This window comes from Augochlora pura, chromosome 7 (assembly GCF_028453695.1).
Source record: "Augochlora pura isolate Apur16 chromosome 7, APUR_v2.2.1, whole genome shotgun sequence".
Classification (NCBI taxonomy): domain Eukaryota; kingdom Metazoa; phylum Arthropoda; class Insecta; order Hymenoptera; family Halictidae; genus Augochlora; species Augochlora pura.
In genome coordinates, this window is record NC_135778.1 from 19,470,294 (window position 1) to 19,490,326 (window position 20,033).

General features: G+C 29.7%; 2 protein-coding genes across 7 annotated transcripts; both read left to right on the top strand.

The window, feature by feature from the left end:
• Window positions 1-587: 587 nt before the first annotated feature.
• On the top strand, window positions 588-13,136 carry LOC144472548 (ubiquitin carboxyl-terminal hydrolase MINDY-3 homolog). Of its 2 annotated transcripts, none has more exons than XM_078185741.1 (5): window positions 588-4,392; window positions 6,199-6,628; window positions 7,037-7,305; window positions 9,688-9,985; window positions 11,049-13,135. In XM_078185741.1, exons 1-5 carry the CDS (start codon window positions 4,287-4,289, stop codon window positions 11,353-11,355), a joined length of 1,410 nt encoding a protein of 469 aa, XP_078041867.1. In that variant the 5' UTR covers window positions 588-4,286; the 3' UTR covers window positions 11,356-13,135. The 2 variants fall into 2 exon arrangements, with proteins under 2 accessions (XP_078041867.1, XP_078041868.1); XM_078185742.1 differs by lacking the exon at window positions 588-4,392 and adding an exon at window positions 5,071-5,315 and having other exon boundaries at window positions 11,049-13,136.
• Tti1 (Telo2 interacting protein 1) lies at window positions 11,223-19,978 on the top strand. Of its 5 annotated transcripts, none has more exons than XM_078185732.1 (14): window positions 11,223-11,354; window positions 14,881-15,053; window positions 15,261-15,397; window positions 15,677-15,854; window positions 15,974-16,151; window positions 16,246-16,568; window positions 16,645-16,856; window positions 17,038-17,436; window positions 17,505-17,744; window positions 17,820-18,359; window positions 18,430-18,727; window positions 18,955-19,183; window positions 19,258-19,392; window positions 19,491-19,978. In XM_078185732.1, exons 2-14 carry the CDS (start codon window positions 14,920-14,922, stop codon window positions 19,584-19,586), a joined length of 3,099 nt encoding a protein of 1,032 aa, XP_078041858.1. In that variant the 5' UTR covers window positions 11,223-11,354; window positions 14,881-14,919; the 3' UTR covers window positions 19,587-19,978. The 5 variants fall into 5 exon arrangements, with proteins under 5 accessions (XP_078041858.1, XP_078041859.1, XP_078041856.1 ...); XM_078185730.1 differs by lacking the exon at window positions 11,223-11,354 and having other exon boundaries at window positions 13,179-15,053; window positions 19,491-19,606; window positions 19,754-19,978; XM_078185731.1 differs by lacking the exon at window positions 11,223-11,354 and having other exon boundaries at window positions 13,179-15,053; window positions 19,491-19,595; window positions 19,754-19,978.
• Window positions 19,979-20,033: the final 55 nt, after the last annotated feature.

A 20,033-nucleotide genomic window follows, 5' to 3' on the forward strand; every position in this document is an offset into this window, starting at 1 on the left:
GTTCATTCCGTAAAAAGAAGAAAGGAACCTATTACGATTCATGCATAAATGCCTGGATATTGCGGTTTTTTTAGTCGAGGCAGAATCGATGGGATTCGTGAGTTATGCATGATGCTCGCGCGAGCACTTTCAAGCCCTTTATGAATCTCGATCGTGATCAATAGCTTTGTAGCTGAAACGAAGACAAACGCAAATTATAAGAAAACTGGCTAGAGGAAGAAGCGATCATCGCACACGCAAGTGCACAGCATATGTACAGACTAACATCGACACGCGATGTTTCCAGTCGGTCGTTGACCGTTTGGCAGTGCAACGAGACAAACTAACAACGGTTGTCGCACAAGTGACGTACCAGCGTTATTGCAACATCAACACTACGAAAATGCGTCGGCGTCTATTATCGAAGAAACTATTAACTAACACATAGTAAACAGTGCACAAAATATTAGGTGAGTGCAAAATTCTTGACGCCTCTTGATAAATAGTATGGGTTTAACGCTTATGTTTTCCGGTTAATTTGTCCTAGAGAATAAATATATATATATATATATATATATATATATATATATATATATATTGAATTATACAGTATCAAATTAAATGAATTAATGTGGATGGTTTTCTCGTCACAGGAATAATCAGTTTGACTTGCAGGGCGAATTGAGAAATTTTGACTGCTGATAATAGTAAATAAATAACAATAATAGTTTACGATAATTATCAAATACTCTGTTCCAAGTAGTGTTTGATGTGTTCCTTCTTTCCGTGGAACAATCACGAAACATCCCTGAATTCTCATTTTTCAATTATGCACAACTGATTCATACTTGTTAGACATCAATATTTGTTAAAAGTTTCAAATAAATACTTACTTCGACAACAAATGATAGCTTGATGTACGGACTCCAAAACGTAATGAACATTATTTGAAATATCGGTTACCAACAGCATGAACATAATAACTTTATTATTATAAGGTTTTCATCTACGTCATTCAAACGTCAATTAAAAAATAGAATCATTCTTCATTGGAGTATCATGAGACAAGGTAGCGACTCGCGCAAAGTAGGGGAAATTTACCAATATCGTACTAGTTTCTTAAATCGTACTCCGGTTAAAATTTTACACATTTATAAAGATTAACAATATTTAAATAATGTGTGCCCATAATTATGAAAGTGGTCTAAGTCAAAATTTAAAAAAAATGAGTCTATCAGTTATTTTACACCACATTATTTTAAACTAAATTTATTCAATGTAATTTTTACGATATCGTCAAAAATGAACCGTTAGATGGTAGTTGTAATTTCAACATTATATGGAATTCATTTAGTGTTAATTATGAAAGTGGTCTAAATCAAAAATTTAAGGAAATTATATAAACATAACTTGGTCCTTTCTACCGAATGACCGTGGTTTTGTGTTGATAGAAATGAAAATAAAAAAGCAAATTACTTATACAACCCTGAGCACTATTATGAACTGATAGAAAAGTGTAGAAGAAGAAATACATTTTCGATAAAACAAATGTCGCAGACGGATTTTATTTCAACGAAATCACTAGAAGAGTGAACAACAAGAAGAGGAAAAAATACCGCGGGCGAATCTGTCTCTTGGCTGCGAATACAATGGAAGAGATTCGTGAAAAATGAACCATATAAAATGTTCTATAAAAAACTTCTTTAGATGCTCCTGAATTCCACGCTTTGGATCTTTCACCTAAAAGAGGAAGTCCCAAAATATACGGAAATATTAAGCTACTTCCTTTATACACCACCACTAAACCAGTATCAGGAGAAAAACATAAAGATATTATGTGTTTGCTACCATACATTTCTCCAGTTTTTCAGGAACATTTTAAAAATCTTAAAAACTCGAAATGATGAAAATGCATTACTTTTTTAGTATCATTAATAAATGTGCACGAATTATTTCATTAAAGTTATTGTTTCAAATAAAACTCATAGTTCGTTATTGCTTTATGTCATTTATAGAACATTCAATTAATTTTTAAAATGGTCTAAGTCAATTCAAACTTTAAAAACAACATTTTCGTATGAAATTCACACAAAATTTCATATTCATAATAAATTTCCATTATTCAAGACTAATAAAATTGTAAATAAAAAGATCGCATAATGTACAAATATTTTTTAATTTATTCTAATGCGATTCATTAAATATCTCGAAACAAGAAATATATGACTTAGACCACTTTCATAATTATGGGCACATGTCATTTCTCCTCTAATTGAGCGACACGCGACACCCTAGCCAACATATCTTTTCTTTAAATGCTTGAATATTACTGAACTCAAAATTGAACTATAGGACGAGGAAAAACGTTAAACAAGGATGAAAAGATTAAAATACTTTAATTAAAACGCAGTGGAGAAAACCAAGTTTAAATTTAAAAAAAAACTAGAAAGAAATCGAACTGTACTTTATAACGTATATTGGATTAGTGCAGTAGGACGAACACTGTCATAGAACCTTTTGGTTTAATCACTAAAACCAGTTTGCCGATTCAATCATCTGTCATTTGCCATCCATCTTACACATTGGAATATACGAATACAGTAATGTCTCGCTGAATGTCTCGAAGTCGTAATCGAAAGTGTTCGTTTAGCATGGACAAGACACGATTCTTCGAGGGCAGCGGCTAGCATGCTGATGTACATTACTATGAATACATTGCAATGCTGTAATAAGAACGAATGACTGAACTTTTTCTTTTGAACTTAATTTTTTATAGATGAAAATGTTGTTAGTATATTTATCAGATTCTTTCATTTAAAATGATACCAACCACGACGTACTTTACATCATTGGTACGGACCGAGGACTAAGGCAGTTGTACATAACCGAGGATTCGTTTTGTTGGTTGGGGATATAAGAGTTTTGTTAGTTGTAGACACGTTTGATTGTTTGTTTCACCACCGAGACCCACAGGAAGGTTGCTTGTGGACGAACCGACGTTTATTTCACCCTCAAGACCTACAAAAACAGGAAAACGTGGGCCTACGTGAAGATAATTATTGGGATTGTTAATTATCCTCGGTACACCATTTTGGTATCGCTAAGAGGGCGTAAATTGAAATAAATCGAATTCTAAATTCCAATACAAAATATAAAATAGATTACAAGAAAAAGAACTCTTACAATTGTTCATGTGTAGTGTCGCGGAGCCTAAGTTCCGGATTTTCAGTTTTGACATACTGAGAAATGCGAGGGTTTATATAACATAACCGGCTTGCATACGTACTGTGAAATTCAAATAAATTAATTAAATGTAACTTTAATTAAATTTATTAAATAAAACAAATAAATTGATGTGGCAATGAGTTTCGATTTCAAATACATAGTTATAATTTGAAAGAAACTTTTAGCAAACGAAAAGGAAACAATGACGATGAAATAATGCGAAAAATTTAACCAACAATATAAAAATGTTATTTATTAAAACGTTGTGTTAGTTATTAAGGCGTTGCGTCAGTTATTAAGTTATTTGTTAAAGCTTTAGTAAATAAGCAAAACCTTTCGTTGTAAGCAAGGAAACCATAATGAATTCTGATTTCTTTCTAACTCCATTTCAAGTGTCCTTTTACAACAACCTCCACGTAGTAAAACTCGGGCAATCGATGTAATTTTCGATTTCCAATCAATTGTAAATTGGAAAAAACTTCCAATCGTTATATAACTAATTGGCAATCGATAATTACATAGAGCTAATGGCTGTGAAGTATTGTTGATGTAAAGTGGATTTTTGAAATACTGAATAGATGTGAAAATGGACTTCGCAAATACGTTTTCGAAAATTCTACAGTGTCCGTCAGTGTGACTTGCTCCATATGTGTTGTGCCGATTTCATGCTCTTTTACTCCCCCGCTGTTTTTTCTCTTCCTCTTCGATTCTAAGGGTAGCAATGCTCACTGCTACCAACGAATCAGAGCAAAGAAAATTTCTTTATCAACCCTCGTTAACGGTTCGAGCTGCGGCCTGAAGATGTGCAAGAGTAGAACTTATATACTCGCGGCCTCTGTGAGTACAATATGACGGTAAACTAAAATTTTCATGAACTGTGGTCTTATTCAAAATGGCGACGTTCTTGGTATTTATCTCATTTGTGAAATAGGTTATACAAGGATAGTTAAAATATTTAAAGTCTTATACATATAAATTATCAAATTTGTTATAGTTCTGAAAATGATAGTACGATTACGTTGAAATAAATTATATATTTGTGACAAATTTTTATGTTTTGTTGATTTATCAAAACGTGGAGGATGGCTGAAAATGTTACCCGTTACGATGAAGAAGTTATACGTTCCATTAAAACACTTCTTTGGGGTAGTAACGTTAAAGAAGATGTTTTTAAACGATGGGCTCAAGGTAAGTCTATTGTTACATATTTTACAGTCATTCCACAGTTTACCCTGTCTTTTCAATAATACTTTTATTATTCTAATTCAATGAAATATAATTGACAATTCGTCATTACTTATCTTAATTTATTCGTTAATTAAAACAATGGACGAATTAATTATAAATACTTGCACTGTCAGTCAGTAGTTAGGAGTTATTTGATTATATTCAATAAAATCTATATCAGTTGACAAATTTTTTTTCTAACTGGAAACTAATTTTTTTACAGAAGTGAAATATTAATATTAATTGTATGATTTTAAGATAAGACATATTGCATATAGAGGCGAAAAAACATTGCTACATGACTATTAAATATTTCTATTGTTCATTAACCTTCAAGTGGCAACCATTGTGTTAATATCATTATTAATAATGAGACATCAAATTGACTCAATATCGATAAAGATGATTTGATGTCAAATTAACTTTGTATGAATAATGGTGATTCCATATAAAATCAATTTGATGTCAAATTACCATTTAATTGACACAGGGAATTTAACTTTGGATCATTATTGAAACAAAGTCAATTTGTTGCTAAGTCATTGCTACTGTAGAGATGCATAGTTAATTTGACATACGTCACCACTAGTATTAGAAGTTCATTTGATATACGTCACCGCTAATTTTAAGACTCAGATGTATATCACTACTCCGAGGTTAAAATAATCATTTTTATTGCATACAATAAAAAGCATAGAAGAATATAGATTGGATTATAATAAAAAATACTACATCTATCTGAAAGTGTCGAAATTTAAAGAAAAGGGGGAAAAAAAGTTGAATGGAAGAAAAGTATGAAGAATGGAAAGTTGAAAGAAATGTATAAAGGAGATATGAAAGATAAATAGAGGGAGTATCGTAGCAAAATAAAATGACCTGGAAAGGTATAAGTTCAGTAAAATAAGGGAACAGCAAAAATAGAAAATTGGGGTAAATACCACAGAAAGGTTGAAAACAAAAGATAGAAATACTAAGCTGTATTTGCAATATAATAAGCTAAGAAACTTAAATTAAAAGAGGTTCAAATCAGTAGAAAGATATGCTTTGCAGTGAAATATTTGAAAGTTTAGAATATCAAGTAAGAAATGTCTCTTATCTAGAGAGTGGAATAAAAATAAGAGAAGTAATCAATGAGGAAAGAAATAAATAGTGTGGTGTAATGGATGAAATTTTGAATCAATAGAAAGACGATAGGTTGAAAGGAACAAATAGATACCGAGATTATTTAATAAAAAATGAACAGATTTGATAAATTACAATTAAAAGGAATGAATGAGTATGTGTACATGGAAGGATATGATGAATTCAAAAATATAGGAAAAGATTATTGTATATCAACTGTTTTTTATTACTGAAAATAAACTTTGTTGTTGTTGTTGTAGTTGTTATTATTATTATTATATTTATCTTTTGTAATATTAATTTTTAATTTATTCGACCATTTTGTATTTACATTAAACTGTTATTTCTATATTAAACTTCTATATTATTACTCCTGCTTTGAATTTTAATAGCTTTACATATAAAAATATGATATAACAAGAAATATATTATAGTTTTATTTTATTAATATTGTCTATTATGCATGGAATAGTTAATTTAATGATACAATTGTCACAACAAAAATTCCATTTATATCATACATGTGTGCGTGTACACGTGAGTGTTTGTGTAATAAAATAAAATCTAATGTATATGTTACTAAATTAAAAATAAGGAAGATTACTATAAGAAGAATATTATTAAAATTTATATCAATTTTTTCAGGGTTTTATTTTAGTCCAGATGAACCCACTGCGTTGATACAAGCAGAAGGAGGACCTTGTGCAGTAATAGCTCCTGTTCAAGCATTCATCTTAAAACAGTTGCTATCTGAAGCCGATATCTCTACTTGGAGAAATATAAGTTCTCAAAAATGTTACCAACTCCTTGTCCGAGCAGCTGTCGAAATTCTAAAGCAAGCTGCAGGGAATACTGTTCCAAAATTTTCTATTGTATACATGCATTGTAAATTTCCAAATGAAGAGAATGAAGAGAACTGTAGATTATTTGAAAATTCGTCTGAAATTCATAACGAAGAGGAAGGAATAAATTCAGATAGGAAAACAAATGACCAAATGAGTGAAAAAATGTTACCTATGGAAACAGACAAAGAACATAAGGATGTAAATTCTGACGAATTTCATTCTCATTTAAGGTAATTACATTACTTCTACTATTCTTGGAAAAGCAAATATAATAATGTTCCAGAGATATATTTGATTGATTTGGTAACCAGCTTTAATCATTGTTAAACATTTAATTGTGTTTTCATCCATTGGACGATTTATTATGATTGTAATGAATAGATTTTGTTTAAACATCAATATTGGATTTACGAACAATGTTCTTAAGTATTCAATTGTATACATTTATATCCAATCTTACTAAAACAGATATTGTGTTATTTTCTTAATGTTCCATATCATTAAAAACAATGGACATATTTCAGCTGAAATTGTTTGGTGATCTAATCTATACAATGGTTATTTAACAATTATTTGAATCGATTTATAAATGTGTATCAATAATATTGCAAATTTTACAATTGATACATTATTTCTAGGTTATTTACAACGAATTTTCCAGGACAGGTCGAGGAATTCCTTATAGAGAGGCTGGACACATTAAAACGACGATATGGTGTCTTACTACTTCTCTATAGTGTAATTGTTACAAAAGGTGTGCCAGAAATTCATGTTGAAATGTCAGACCCTTTAGAATCAATGATTGATCCAATTTATGGTTATGGAAGTCAAAGCCTTATAAATTTGATGCTCACTGGGAGGGCAGTCAGCCATGTATGGGATTATGATCAAACTATTGCAGACCTCAGTAAGAAATCTATTTTATGCTGTACCTAAATTAACATGTTGATTAATCCCTTAATGCACAGTTTTTTTTAAAAAGACTGGCCAAAAAGAATCAATTTTTTTTAATGTAAAAAAACACAATTTAAAACGTTGTCTTGGCAAGAAAATTACAAAAATAATCAAAATTTTTATTGCAATTTTGGATTTTGATCCACATTGCAGAAAATAGTCGAATATTGTAATATTACATGCACATCGACTTTTTTATCTTTCTTTCCGAATTTCCATTTCAGGGAAAAAACATTATTATAAGTAAAAATATTTATTTATACTTTTAAAACATAAATAATAACAATACTAGTATTTATAAAATTATTATAATAATTAAAATATATTAAAATTATATAAAGTACAACGCCACTCGAATTATCTCGAGTGTGCACAGTTTGGCCAGTTTAGCGTGCACGTTAAGGGGTTAATTGATTGAACTAGCTTTTAAATTAACATGTTAAGTCTTTTGTAACTAAAGGTTTTGCTAAAAATTAAAGAACCAACTGAATATGATTGTCAGTCTCATCATGACAATCAACGTGTTAGTTACTTATTACTAAAGTAATAGATGTGATAATAAAATATTATCTTTATTTAACAATATCATTTAGTTTCATAATAGCAAGTACATTAATGATTAATTCTTCTAATTAAACGAATTACTTTATATTCAAACCATCATTGTGATAACAATTTTTATATCTAAAAAAATAGATAAATATGAGGATTTAATAACACTGCGTTTTTTCTTTCTGAAAAAGCAGTAGGCAATTTTTCAGTAGCCCAATAAAATTCGGTCAATACATTTGACTATGAAAAGTTGATATTTTTAGTTTATGAAATCATACAAGATTCAATGAAATGTAGGAGCACATAATACCCATATTTTGTGTAATATATTATACAAAATTTATTCTTTATAAGAAAGACTTGTATTTTACATGATATTTAAATTATTTTCCTTTGTCTAATCTGCAGGAATTACATTCATAAAGGGAATACTCAGAACACTTGTAGTGTTATACATCGATTTTGATGAAATTTTGTAAAAAGGTAATGGTCAGATAGACTTCGACTCGTTCAAAATTGTTTTATAGCAGTTTTAAATGTACACCTACAGTATCAAAATTTGGAATCTATCTACTCTCTACTTTTCTAGAAAGGGTTACGTTAATTCTTAAATTTCTTATAAATTTTAAGAACATGAAATGAGTTTTCTATATTTAATGGACAAAAACATGTATAAATTTGTTAAGAAGAGAATAGAAATACTCTAATGTAACAAGAAATTTCATCACATCACATATTTTTTATTTCGCAGTGTATAATTTTTATTACACTATTTTAGAATGGAGTCTATATTGAAATAAGTTGGCGCATGGCATATATTTGTAAAAAAAGTGACATAACTAAAACATACACAGTTTCTTAATCGTTACTGTGCAAATATTTTCTGATCAATTACCTTATTTTGAATTTTGTCCTGACTATAATTATAAATGCATATGCTTCAATCTGTTTCATAAGGAATATCTCTTCTTGAATAATATCTCTCTTGTTAAGTTTTCGTTTTCTGCTGCAAAATATTTTTTTTTTCATCGTGTCACTTTTATTCCAAATATGCAAAATGCACAGAATTTTTGTGAAAAGGAATAAATTTTAATACAGAATATTTTAATCTAGATAGCCGAAATTTTTGCTACGATTCTAAAAATATAGACAATTATTCTTTATTTAACGAAAATATATGCAAGGTATTTCACTTAATTTGAATAGATAACATATCTCAGTTGCTTTTTATGGTACAGAATAGAAGTTAGAAAGAATAAACGACGTAAACGGGAAAATATTTTAATGGGTGTAAAGTAGAATATAGAATAAGATCTTTTCTTTCAATTCGTCAATATGTTTTTATTACTGCACTGCTACAGTTCATAAAAAGACAAATTTAATGGTATCTATTTGTTAAATGTTTTTTATTTCATGAGAAAATTGTAATCCTTTCATCTTCTAAATATGGATATTAACTAATGATAGAATGTATTTAATATTTTTCCAGATATTAAACACAGAAATTATTAACTAATGCTTTAACTAATGATCCGATTGCTTGCATTTCTTGAAAAATATTGTACTGTATTTTATCAGCTGTAGTATATTTTTTGAAAGGGAACAGTTGAAATAAAAATAGCAGTACATTTTCACTCCTGTGTTGTAAGCCTGAATTAATAGGCATAGGATGGATAGCTGTTATAACATGAGTTATCTTTTTTCGGGAACCAGTAATATTGATCAAAAACTATTTAATTAAATAATCTACATGTAAAAGCTATCGTTTATTTACCATTTTCAGAATTGCGAGGCATCGACAAGCAGAACCAAATAGGATTTCTCGCCCTCCTCGAGCATCTTCGTTATTGTGAAGTGGGTACATTTTTGAAATCTCCATCCAATTCTATTTGGGTGTTGGGTTCAGAGACACATTTAACTGTACTTTTCTCTACCGAAAAGAGGTTAGTGAGTCCTGACACTCCTGCAGAACATGCAAAAAGAGTATTTAGAAAATTTGATCATGAAGGAAACAACTTTATCCGTGACAATTTATTACAAGATGTTCTTGCTGAGCTTGGATTAGTGGCAGATGCAGAATAGTAAGTATTGTGCATGTAGTGTACTTCATATTACATATGCGCCTACATACTATGCATGATTTTAATCCAACATTAAACAGTGTTGGTTTATAAAACGAATGTTAGTGTTGAAATTAATCTAAGGAATACTAAGAAAAAAAGTATCTTTATAAAATTTCTAAATAGCTACACTAATGTATAAGAATAATGTGTAATGTCATAAATATTGATAAAGAAGGAGTTTATTACTTATGCTGTTCGATACCTATTTTACATTTTTGTATACTCATATTCTTAGTCTTATGTCATAAGAAATTCAGTCTTCAAAAGTAAAACAAATATTACATATGCAAACTATACTGCTACATTTCATTGCTTTATACCAGGGCTTCTTAAACTTTTGTCATTCACGACCCCATTTATGATTGCGAGTTTCTTGACGACCCCATACAAATATAAAAGAAAAATAAATTAGATAGCTCAAAACCTTCAACAAATGCGCGTGTCTGGACGCTGCAAGTCCACTGTATTCCGCCAACTCTAGTGATGTTATAAAATGGTATATATAAATATTTGACATTAAAATCTTTCGCGTCCGCAGAATTTTGCTACGCGACCCCATTTGGGGTCGCGACCCATAGTTTAAGAAGCCCTGCTTTATACAATTCACAAAATTTAAACAGCTAAACATGATTAAACAGTTTTAGCATTTAAAAAATGTTTTCAAAAACAAGTTCTGATTTTCGTTTAATTGTTTTATAAAACATGGAAGGGGAATTAGTTCGGTCGTATAAAATCCCTGTGTATCTAATATTACTATAAAATTGATTTTTATTTCAACAAAATGATAAAAATAATTTTATAGCGAGTTTTAGGAGATTGTTGCAAAGGGGAAAACTTGGTCATCAAAAGTTGTAACTCGATAAGATGGTGAAATGTGCCTTTTGACCAAATTGAGTTATGTTTGGAGTGTTTATGAGTGAAAATTAAAAACTGTGCATATAATATTTATAAATGGTGCACTATCTACAGATTGTTTTAATTAAAAATAATATTTATAACGTATAATTTATTTCATTTGCAGTGTTCACATAATGAAGAAGAAGCTGGATAGTGAAAATTTAGGAATTATTTTGCGTTCTTCTTTTATGGATGAATTCTTCCCTGAAGAATCACAAAATTGTCCTGATATATTTCCCTTATATCATTACAATGGTCTTCGGCGTAGTAATGAAGAAAGCAAAGTTATATATCGTAAGGGACAAGCAGTTTTATTAGAGTGTACCATAAAAGGTATTTTGGAAAGTAATCCTATGCAGACAGTGCTACAAACAAAATGGCCGAGAATTGAAGTTCAATGGGATATTGGGCAAATTCCAAGTCTTAATTAGTAAGTGTTGCTCAGATTTTGTTTTATAAAATATTATTGGCACACTTGCGTACACGAAAGTGATCACTTGGTAGAAAATGTATGCAAAATATCGGTTATTTGTATGTAACGTACACAATATGTGCTTATGTTTGAAAAAATTAGAATTGTTAAATTAGAACGCCAATTTTTAACGGACAAGATGTATCAAAGTCATTGTGTAGCTTTTGTTATTAACCATCACTGTTAAAGCTTAAGAGTTTTTATCGTTTAAACAAATCAATTCATTTTTTTTTTAATTAAATTACAAACAAAAGGGAATATACAAAATACATTATGATTTTGGTATTCTAATAATTATAACATTACAATTTTTTAAGGAATTTCGAAATTTATGTGACACTAACAGATTGTTTCAACATCAAATAAGTTACAACTGCTTAACTGTGTAATTTATGTAAAACAAAAACATAGTTTAATAACTTATGAAAAGAAACCAGAAATCAAATAGACGGTAAGACTAAACTAAGTATTGAATAATATATTATAAATAATATAAAAGGGAAGAAAGTAGCATAAAAAATGATTAGAGATACTTATAAACCAATTTTGATTACTTACATGTAAAATTTATGGAAATCAGTCAGAGTAATGTACACACAAATACGAAGAGTAGTTAGAAAATTAAAAAGAGACAAAAGCAGGAGATATGTATGTAATAGAAATCAAATAAAATGTATGTATATGAGGAAGAAACTCAAATAAGGAAAAAATCATACATGTATAATCCTATGTAGGTCATACATAAATTAAACATATAATTTCTTTTAATGTTGTAGTCTAGTCACCTTAAGAGTTATTAAACATTGTATTTACTGTTTTTTTTACATTTGTATAATTTTTATGGCAATATGTATATAAATATTCAATTTTATTTTGACATACAATTTAATACTCATTCAGGTATACAAAATTTGTTATTATATTTCATACAATCTGTATAATGTAATAGAATATTAATTTCCACAGAAATGTCAACACGCTTGTCAATGCTTAAATTTATTTTTATTTCTCCAATGAAAAATAATAAAACCCACCTGCTTTCAACAAATTTATGAGTAAGTCTTTTGTAGAATATACATATATCTGAAAGTAAATAACATTCCTTTATTGAAAATATATCCATAATTGAATGTTTGGTCAGTTTCCTTAAAATCCTCATGCATTCAAAAGTTATCCCATTTTCTTCTTTTATTGCATCTTCATTTTTTAAATAAGTAAAAAAATTGATTTAATTATACTGCTCTTTTTAAATTAAAGCTGGAAACCTCTACTTTAAGACAATGTTCCTCGATTTTAAGTTTCGCGTATTCTTACCACCGTAATTTTTTAAATGTGAGGCTATATTTGTGATATTGGATATGTCTAACTTTGACAAACTTTCATATGAAATTTGAAGAACTTTCATTTCGTGATGAAAATGAGCTTAAACACAACATCATTTGGACTTGCTTTAAAATATTATATTTTTTGCATAACATTTGGTATCAATAAAAGATATCTGATTACACTCAAGAAGCTCCTCGATTTAATCTTAATGTTTATGCAAAAGTATACTGAAAAATGAAAGAAATTTCCAATTTTCATTCGTGCATCCCATCTGCTTACATTGCATGTTGTAGTCGCTTGACTTTTGACGTTTATTCGACTCGAAAAAGTTACTGTAAATGACTTTAGGAATCCTTCATTTCTCGTGTTACGAGCCGAGAGCTAAGGCAGTTGTGCGTGACCGAGGATTCGTTAATTTGTTGAATTAGGGGTATAAGGATTAAACAATTGCAGACGAGCCGACGTCTGTTTCATCGCCGGGACCCACAATGATAGAAATGCGTGGACAGGAAAGGTACTCGTAGATGAGCCGACGTCGGTTTCACCGTCGGGGCCTACGAGCGGAATAAGAAAGATGTGAAATAAAAGAATTGCGGACGAGCCGACGTCTGTTTCACCGTCGGGACCCACAATGACGGGAGAGTGTGGACGAGCCGATGTCTGTTTCATCACCGGGACCCACAGGAAAGGTTCTCGTAGATGAGCCGACGTCTGTTTCACCGTCGAGGCCTACGAACGGAATAAGGAATCAGGAAAACTTAGTGTACCACCACCCATGTGTCTAATAAGCCTAAGAAAACCACTCCGTATGTCTTTCTGTACCCACTCTCTTGCTCTGAATCTCTCACTGTGCTGTGAGGGATTATATAAATGCTTATTTAGTCTTACGTAGTGTTTATACATATATTTTCCATTCTTGTTCTTCTAATATTGGAAATTTAATATCATAGATAAGTTTACTATTCTATAAAACTAGTTTTAGGTCACTGAAGCCTAATAGCAATTGAACATTTTTCGATTCCTTCTACATGGTTGATAATTTGTATATTGGCTTTTAATTAGTTTATTGCAAACAAAATTTGGGTCTATTATTCTTTGTTTTGTTATCATAATGACAGTGTTAATTTCTCGTAATTGTCTTGTGTGTCTGTGAGGATAGCTTCTTTTAGATATACAATGTGTCCCAAAAATGTCTAACAATTCAGAAATAGGGGGAACCTGAGGTCATTTGAAGTAACTTTCTTCTTGGCGAAAATGCATTTGCCGGCTTCGTTAATGAGTTATTAATAATACGCTGTCCAATGAGAGGATCATTGTTTTCGATGTTACTTTACTTCAATGGTACTTGACGTGGATTCACGTTGACGCTCACACAGGACACCAGAAGGGAGTAGGGGGTTGATAGTTTATTTCCCCTAATTTCCACCCCTTAATGTTTCTGCCCCTATGTGTTATTTCTGACTGTAAAGAACAATATTTTACACCTGTTTTATCATTCATATCATGTAATTAAAGTTACATAATTAATAATGTATTAAAATATTTCAGTTAATATTACATATTAGAGATTATATATTAGAAATATAAATATATTTTTCATAAATGTAATTTTACAAAAATTATATCGTGTTTGGTCTTATTTTAATCGGAAAAAAACATCACCATTGATAAAAGTCGTACAGAACGAAAATAGAAAATAAAAACGTTACACATTGCGTTATCTATCTTTCATTTTCTGTCCTTTTCTACGTTCAAAAAAGATCCAAGACATTTAACTCTCGAAAAATTTCGGCTTTGGACGGCCTTGGAGCATGCTGATAGCTCTACCCGAGTCTGACATGTGTTTCGAGCTTAAATTTACCAGAATTTATTATTGTATAAAGTAATGTTCTCAAAAGTTGAAGTTTGTTTCTCTATTACTGACAGTGCTGAGATAGAAAATCTCGAATCTTACATCACTGACCCCTGCTGTACCGTTCTAAAGCACAGTAAAGCACCATTTCTCGGCGCGACGTGTGAATTAGTAAACAGAAGTGCTTTTTAATTCTGCCTATCACTGTTTACGTATAATATGCAGGTGTATCAACTGAATTAGTGAACATTTTTTAGTGTTTTCTGTTTTTGTTATTGAATAAAAATGGAACGCTATCATATACAGGAAGCATTTACGGTTTTAAAGCCGTTCTGTGATTGTTTGATGAAAAATCCAAATGTAAACAACGCACGCAATGTTGCGATTGCTTTAACAAACATTTCCGATAAAGTTATTCAAGATTTATTGGAATATATCTTATTTCCTCTAATTACTCATTTGCCGAATGAATCGTTGAGGTAAATATCATTACTTAACTAATGGAAATTACATCATTAACCTCTTTGATATGGTACTTGTTCGTCACAAAATGTTACTTATTAGCCAATTAGCTATACTTAATATATATGTAATACACATAATCTGACCTGTGGTCAAAATTGGCAGTATAAAAAGTAGTGAATTACTTTTTTTTTTAACTGTAGAAAATACTTTAAATTTTACAGAAGGGATGTAAAAGAAGAATTAGTGAAAACAATGCAAACGATACTATCAAGAGCGAAGATATCTAAATTGGAATATTTTAATAATCTATATTCCTGTCTCTTGATACAAATATACGATCCAACTCAACCAAATATGGGTAAATATAATAATACTTGAAGCTCTCTATGTATCATCTCATATAAAAAGAAAGTCACTACAATAAAATATACTTGAGGCATTTGTAAGAAGGGCGTGAGTGAAAAACTGTTTTTTACAAGAATGCAACATTTAAAATACTGTATGGTTAGTAAAATAATATACATCCTAATATATTGTTACAAAATACATTAAAAAAAAGCTCAAGGTAATTCACACCCTTATTGCATTTATGTCTTCAATTTTAAATGAAATTATTTAATATATATAATTTATTTAGTGATCTTAGGTCACGAAGAATTAAAAGACGCTGTACTATCATGCATTAAAACCTTGATACAGTCGTGTTTTACAGAAGTTATAGAATCTCTGTATGTAAGGAAAAATGCCTCAAAGCTAGGTCAGGGAATATTATTATCTATAACAATAGGCAGAGCAGAAAAATCAAACTCGCTTAGGTAAATATTCAAACCTTTCATGTTTTCCAACATTGTAATCAATGGTATCACATTTTTTATTTCCATTTCATCGGTAACAAATATATTAAAAAATAAAATCGTGACTTATGATTCTATAGATTGAAAGCGGTGGAGACAGTAATGGCTCTATGTCAAGTTGATGATCAATCAGACAGGTCTGACATTATTCTACAGGATCAAGTAGCAGAAATTATTATGCTATTTTTACCTGGTATTGCAAGCGGATTGCAAGAGATAGCTATAGGTAGTGAGATACAAGGACATAAACTAACAATGGTAAGATAATCAAACTTTGACAAATTTTAATATTATGTAATATATTTATTATACAATAGTGTATATTTATATATTTATTTATAACAAATTTTAGTTAGCATTGAGGGCTTGGGGTAGAGTCATTTCACTTATAATGAAAGATAAACTGGTAGATGATACACCATCACTAGATACTCTTATGAAACCACATATTGACATGTTTACCAATTCTTCAAAGAGTTTGCCACAAATAATAAGTAAGAGCGAAATACAGAAACATCTTGAAAGTACAGTAAGAAGCAAAGAATGGTTTAATGCTAGTGCAACAAAACTTAATGTACTTGTGCAACAGCTAGATGTGTTGACAAAGCATCCTCACTGGAAAGTCAGAAAGGAATTAATTGCCACAATTTCTCTGTTGCTCGCCACATGTCCTAGGTGAATAGCGCTGTTTTATATCCATATTGTTTAATACAAAATTTCTAAAAAGAAATAATATAAACTTTCTACACAGAAACATGAAACCAAATGTTATGTTATTGATTGAGTATCTAATATCTTTATCTGAAGATGAATTTCCAGAAATTCAAGATGAAGCTGAAAAAGCATTAAATGTAATTAGTGTCAGCTATATGCAAAATAGGAATATGAAGCCTTTAGTGGAATTATTGGAAGAAAGCTTTTATAATTTACTTACAAAATTACCTAGGATTATCAGGAGGTTTGGTACGATTTTTACTTTTATGTTCACATATTCTAGATAGATCATACTGTATTAACACATTGGTGATCAGCTCTTCGAGAACAAGAATATACTTCTAACTGATCAGCAAGGTGTTAAGTTATAAAGTAGGTTTTAACATATTTTTTAAATGAAGAAGTAAATTATGTCCTATTTGTTTCTTAGATGATAGTGATCAGTTATCTTGCTTAAATCAAATTGCGGGTTATTTGAAACTTCTTGGAGAACAAAGATTACCTTACATCATGATGTCTTCATCACATATAAGAAGGTTGCTCTTAGCACTTGTATATGTATCAGAAATAGACTGCAGTAATATATCCCTTTTGCAAATTGCAAATGTTAAAGACTTAGAAGATCCAGCTTATTATTATGGGTCGCACTTATGGAGAAGATTTAAATTCATTCAGAACAACTCTTGCGAAGAAAAAGTCATAGTGCTATGTCAATACCTTGGAAAATTTGGGGATCTCAAAATTTTAGTTGATACCATTTGTAGCCTTATAGTTGACATCCCACAACATAAGAAAGAATTGTTCTTGTTACTAAATTGGATAATAAATGGTATGTAGAATAATCCTTTACAAGAATGATATAAAATAATATTACTAACTGTTGGTTATAAATTATAGTTCCTTCGAAAGATTCTTCACTATTATCAATCTATAATGATGTTATAAATTTATATATAACTCCTGAACATTGGAATCCGCCTATTGAATGTTCTGAAAACACGCCATTGGGCATTGCTCAAGCTAATGTAGTACAGTGTTGCTTATTATTAGAAGGATTTGGGCTAATTGCTCAAAACTTAGAACGAAATTACGATAGATATCTTCTTAAAACATTATACTTAATTATTGAAAGAGCAGGTAATCTTTTATTTGTACAACGTAAGAGTAATCAATGATAAACTAATTAAATAACATAATCCTTTTATTTTACAGGTAGCAAACATAGCTTGATTAGTTTTGTTGGAACTCAGACTCTTGAGATTATTGCAAAATCTCAACACCATGATACAGTGGCTGATCTATTACGCACAAACGTAGACTATTTTTCATACCATGTAACAGTAAAGTTGCGTCGAGTAGAACGCAATCCTAGTGTACTTGACGTTATCGGAATTGTCATGAAGTATAGTACTATAGATGTATTACCTTGTTTAAAAGAAATTGTTGAAGATGTTTTTTTGCAATTGAATAACAGTTTCCAAAAGAAAAATTCCCTTGCGTTTTTAAAAGTTTTTTTCACATTCTCACTATGCATAAAAAAGTTGACCGTACCCCAACGTTCTACAATAATGAAAAAACAAAGTGAAAAGCCCGAAACTAAATCGGATAAAATTATTCAGTCTCTATCAGAGTATTGTGAAACGAAAAAAGAAATCATTGAAGAAATAGAGGAATCGCCTAGCAATACCAATTTGGATGAAAACATATTAGAACAAGAAAATGATCAAGATAATATGACGGCGGAGGACGAAGGTAAAAATCGAATATTTCATTTAAATAAATTCATAATATTGAATTGATGTGTGATTGATATGATTTACAGAAGGAGATCAGAATCTACCTCCTTATATAAAAATGATTAAAGATGTGATGCAACATTGTTTACATTTTCTTTCATCCAAGGACGTGGATAAATCGCTACTTGCATTGTCTACTTTACAAGAAGGTCTCGAAATTTTAGCCGAATGGGAAAATCAATTATTGCCAGTTGTACATTTGCTATGGCATCCATTGGTAGACCGGTTTCAAGATGAAAATGTATTAATAATTAATCGAGCATGGCAATTATTAAATGTCCTTGGTCATGTTTCAAAAGATTTCATTAAATTTAGAACTCTTAAGTAAGTTTTCTGCACATATTTTTATTACAGAAAAATAATTTCAATTCTACAAATAATAATCGTCAATCCCATTATATTAACCAATTTGAAAACACTATTTATTTTAAATAAAATTTTGATAGACGCAATATTTTAATAAATATCTGGTATTGTAGTTTTAAACAGTAAAACGCATGACATGAAACGATACTCAGTTAATCATTCTATGTTAAAATAATTATTTTTAGGCAAGTTTTACCAGCACTTTCAAAGTTCTTAAATGTATCAGCAAAGGAAAGTTATAATAAAAGTACAGAAAATATTTATAAATTCACGCAAACATATAAATTACAAAAAGAATTACTTTCGACACTGGGTGCAACCGTGAAGAATTTAAATTTTCTTGAAAAAGATACATGGAATGTTTTAAGTATTGCAGAACCTTACCTTAATAAACATCAGCATCCTATGCTACAAGTGAATATTAATATAGAAAATATATGTCTTCATGTTTGTTCAACTTATACATGTGTCTTTTCTTTCATAAATAGTCTTGCTGTATTCAATTATATAAAGAAATTGCTGATTACAATGGAGATATTGTATTGATGAAATGTCTGAGTGTTTTTAATTCAAAAATATCAAAAATTCCTTCTGATGAAACCTTCAATATGAAAATTTTAATGGTAACTTTTATAAATATTACAAAACAGTGTATAGAATTTGTATTAATATAATCATTGGGTTAAATGTTGAATTACTTATTATTTTGTTACTTTTTCAGATGACGGAAAAAATTTCAACAAACGAGTATTATAAAAATGTGCAAATGATTATAAAATATATAGAAGAGAAAGATTTATCTATGAAAATGCAATGAAAACAAGAAGTAATGTCAATGTAAATTCACCATAGTTAATGCATCATCAATTTTATAACATTTTGTATAAAATACAAAAATTTGTATTACAACAAACAATCGTTATTATGTTTATTACAAAACAGCATATAAAGCTACGTTCATAAAGACATACGTTACTTTTTCAGATAACTACAAGCATCACGACAAACCAGTATTATGAAAGTGCCAAATTATTGTAAAATGCATAGAAGATAAAGATTTATATTTGGACTCATGTTAAAGAAGGAGACATTAACGTAAATGTAACATAGCATTATTGTAAATGCATTATTAATATTGTAACATATTGTATAAAACATAAAGATTTGTATTATAATAAATGTTGACATTTTTAAAATTCCGCTATGTTTATAATAAAAAATTTTCATGCTAAGATAAGGATAAAAATGGAAACACTACTCACAT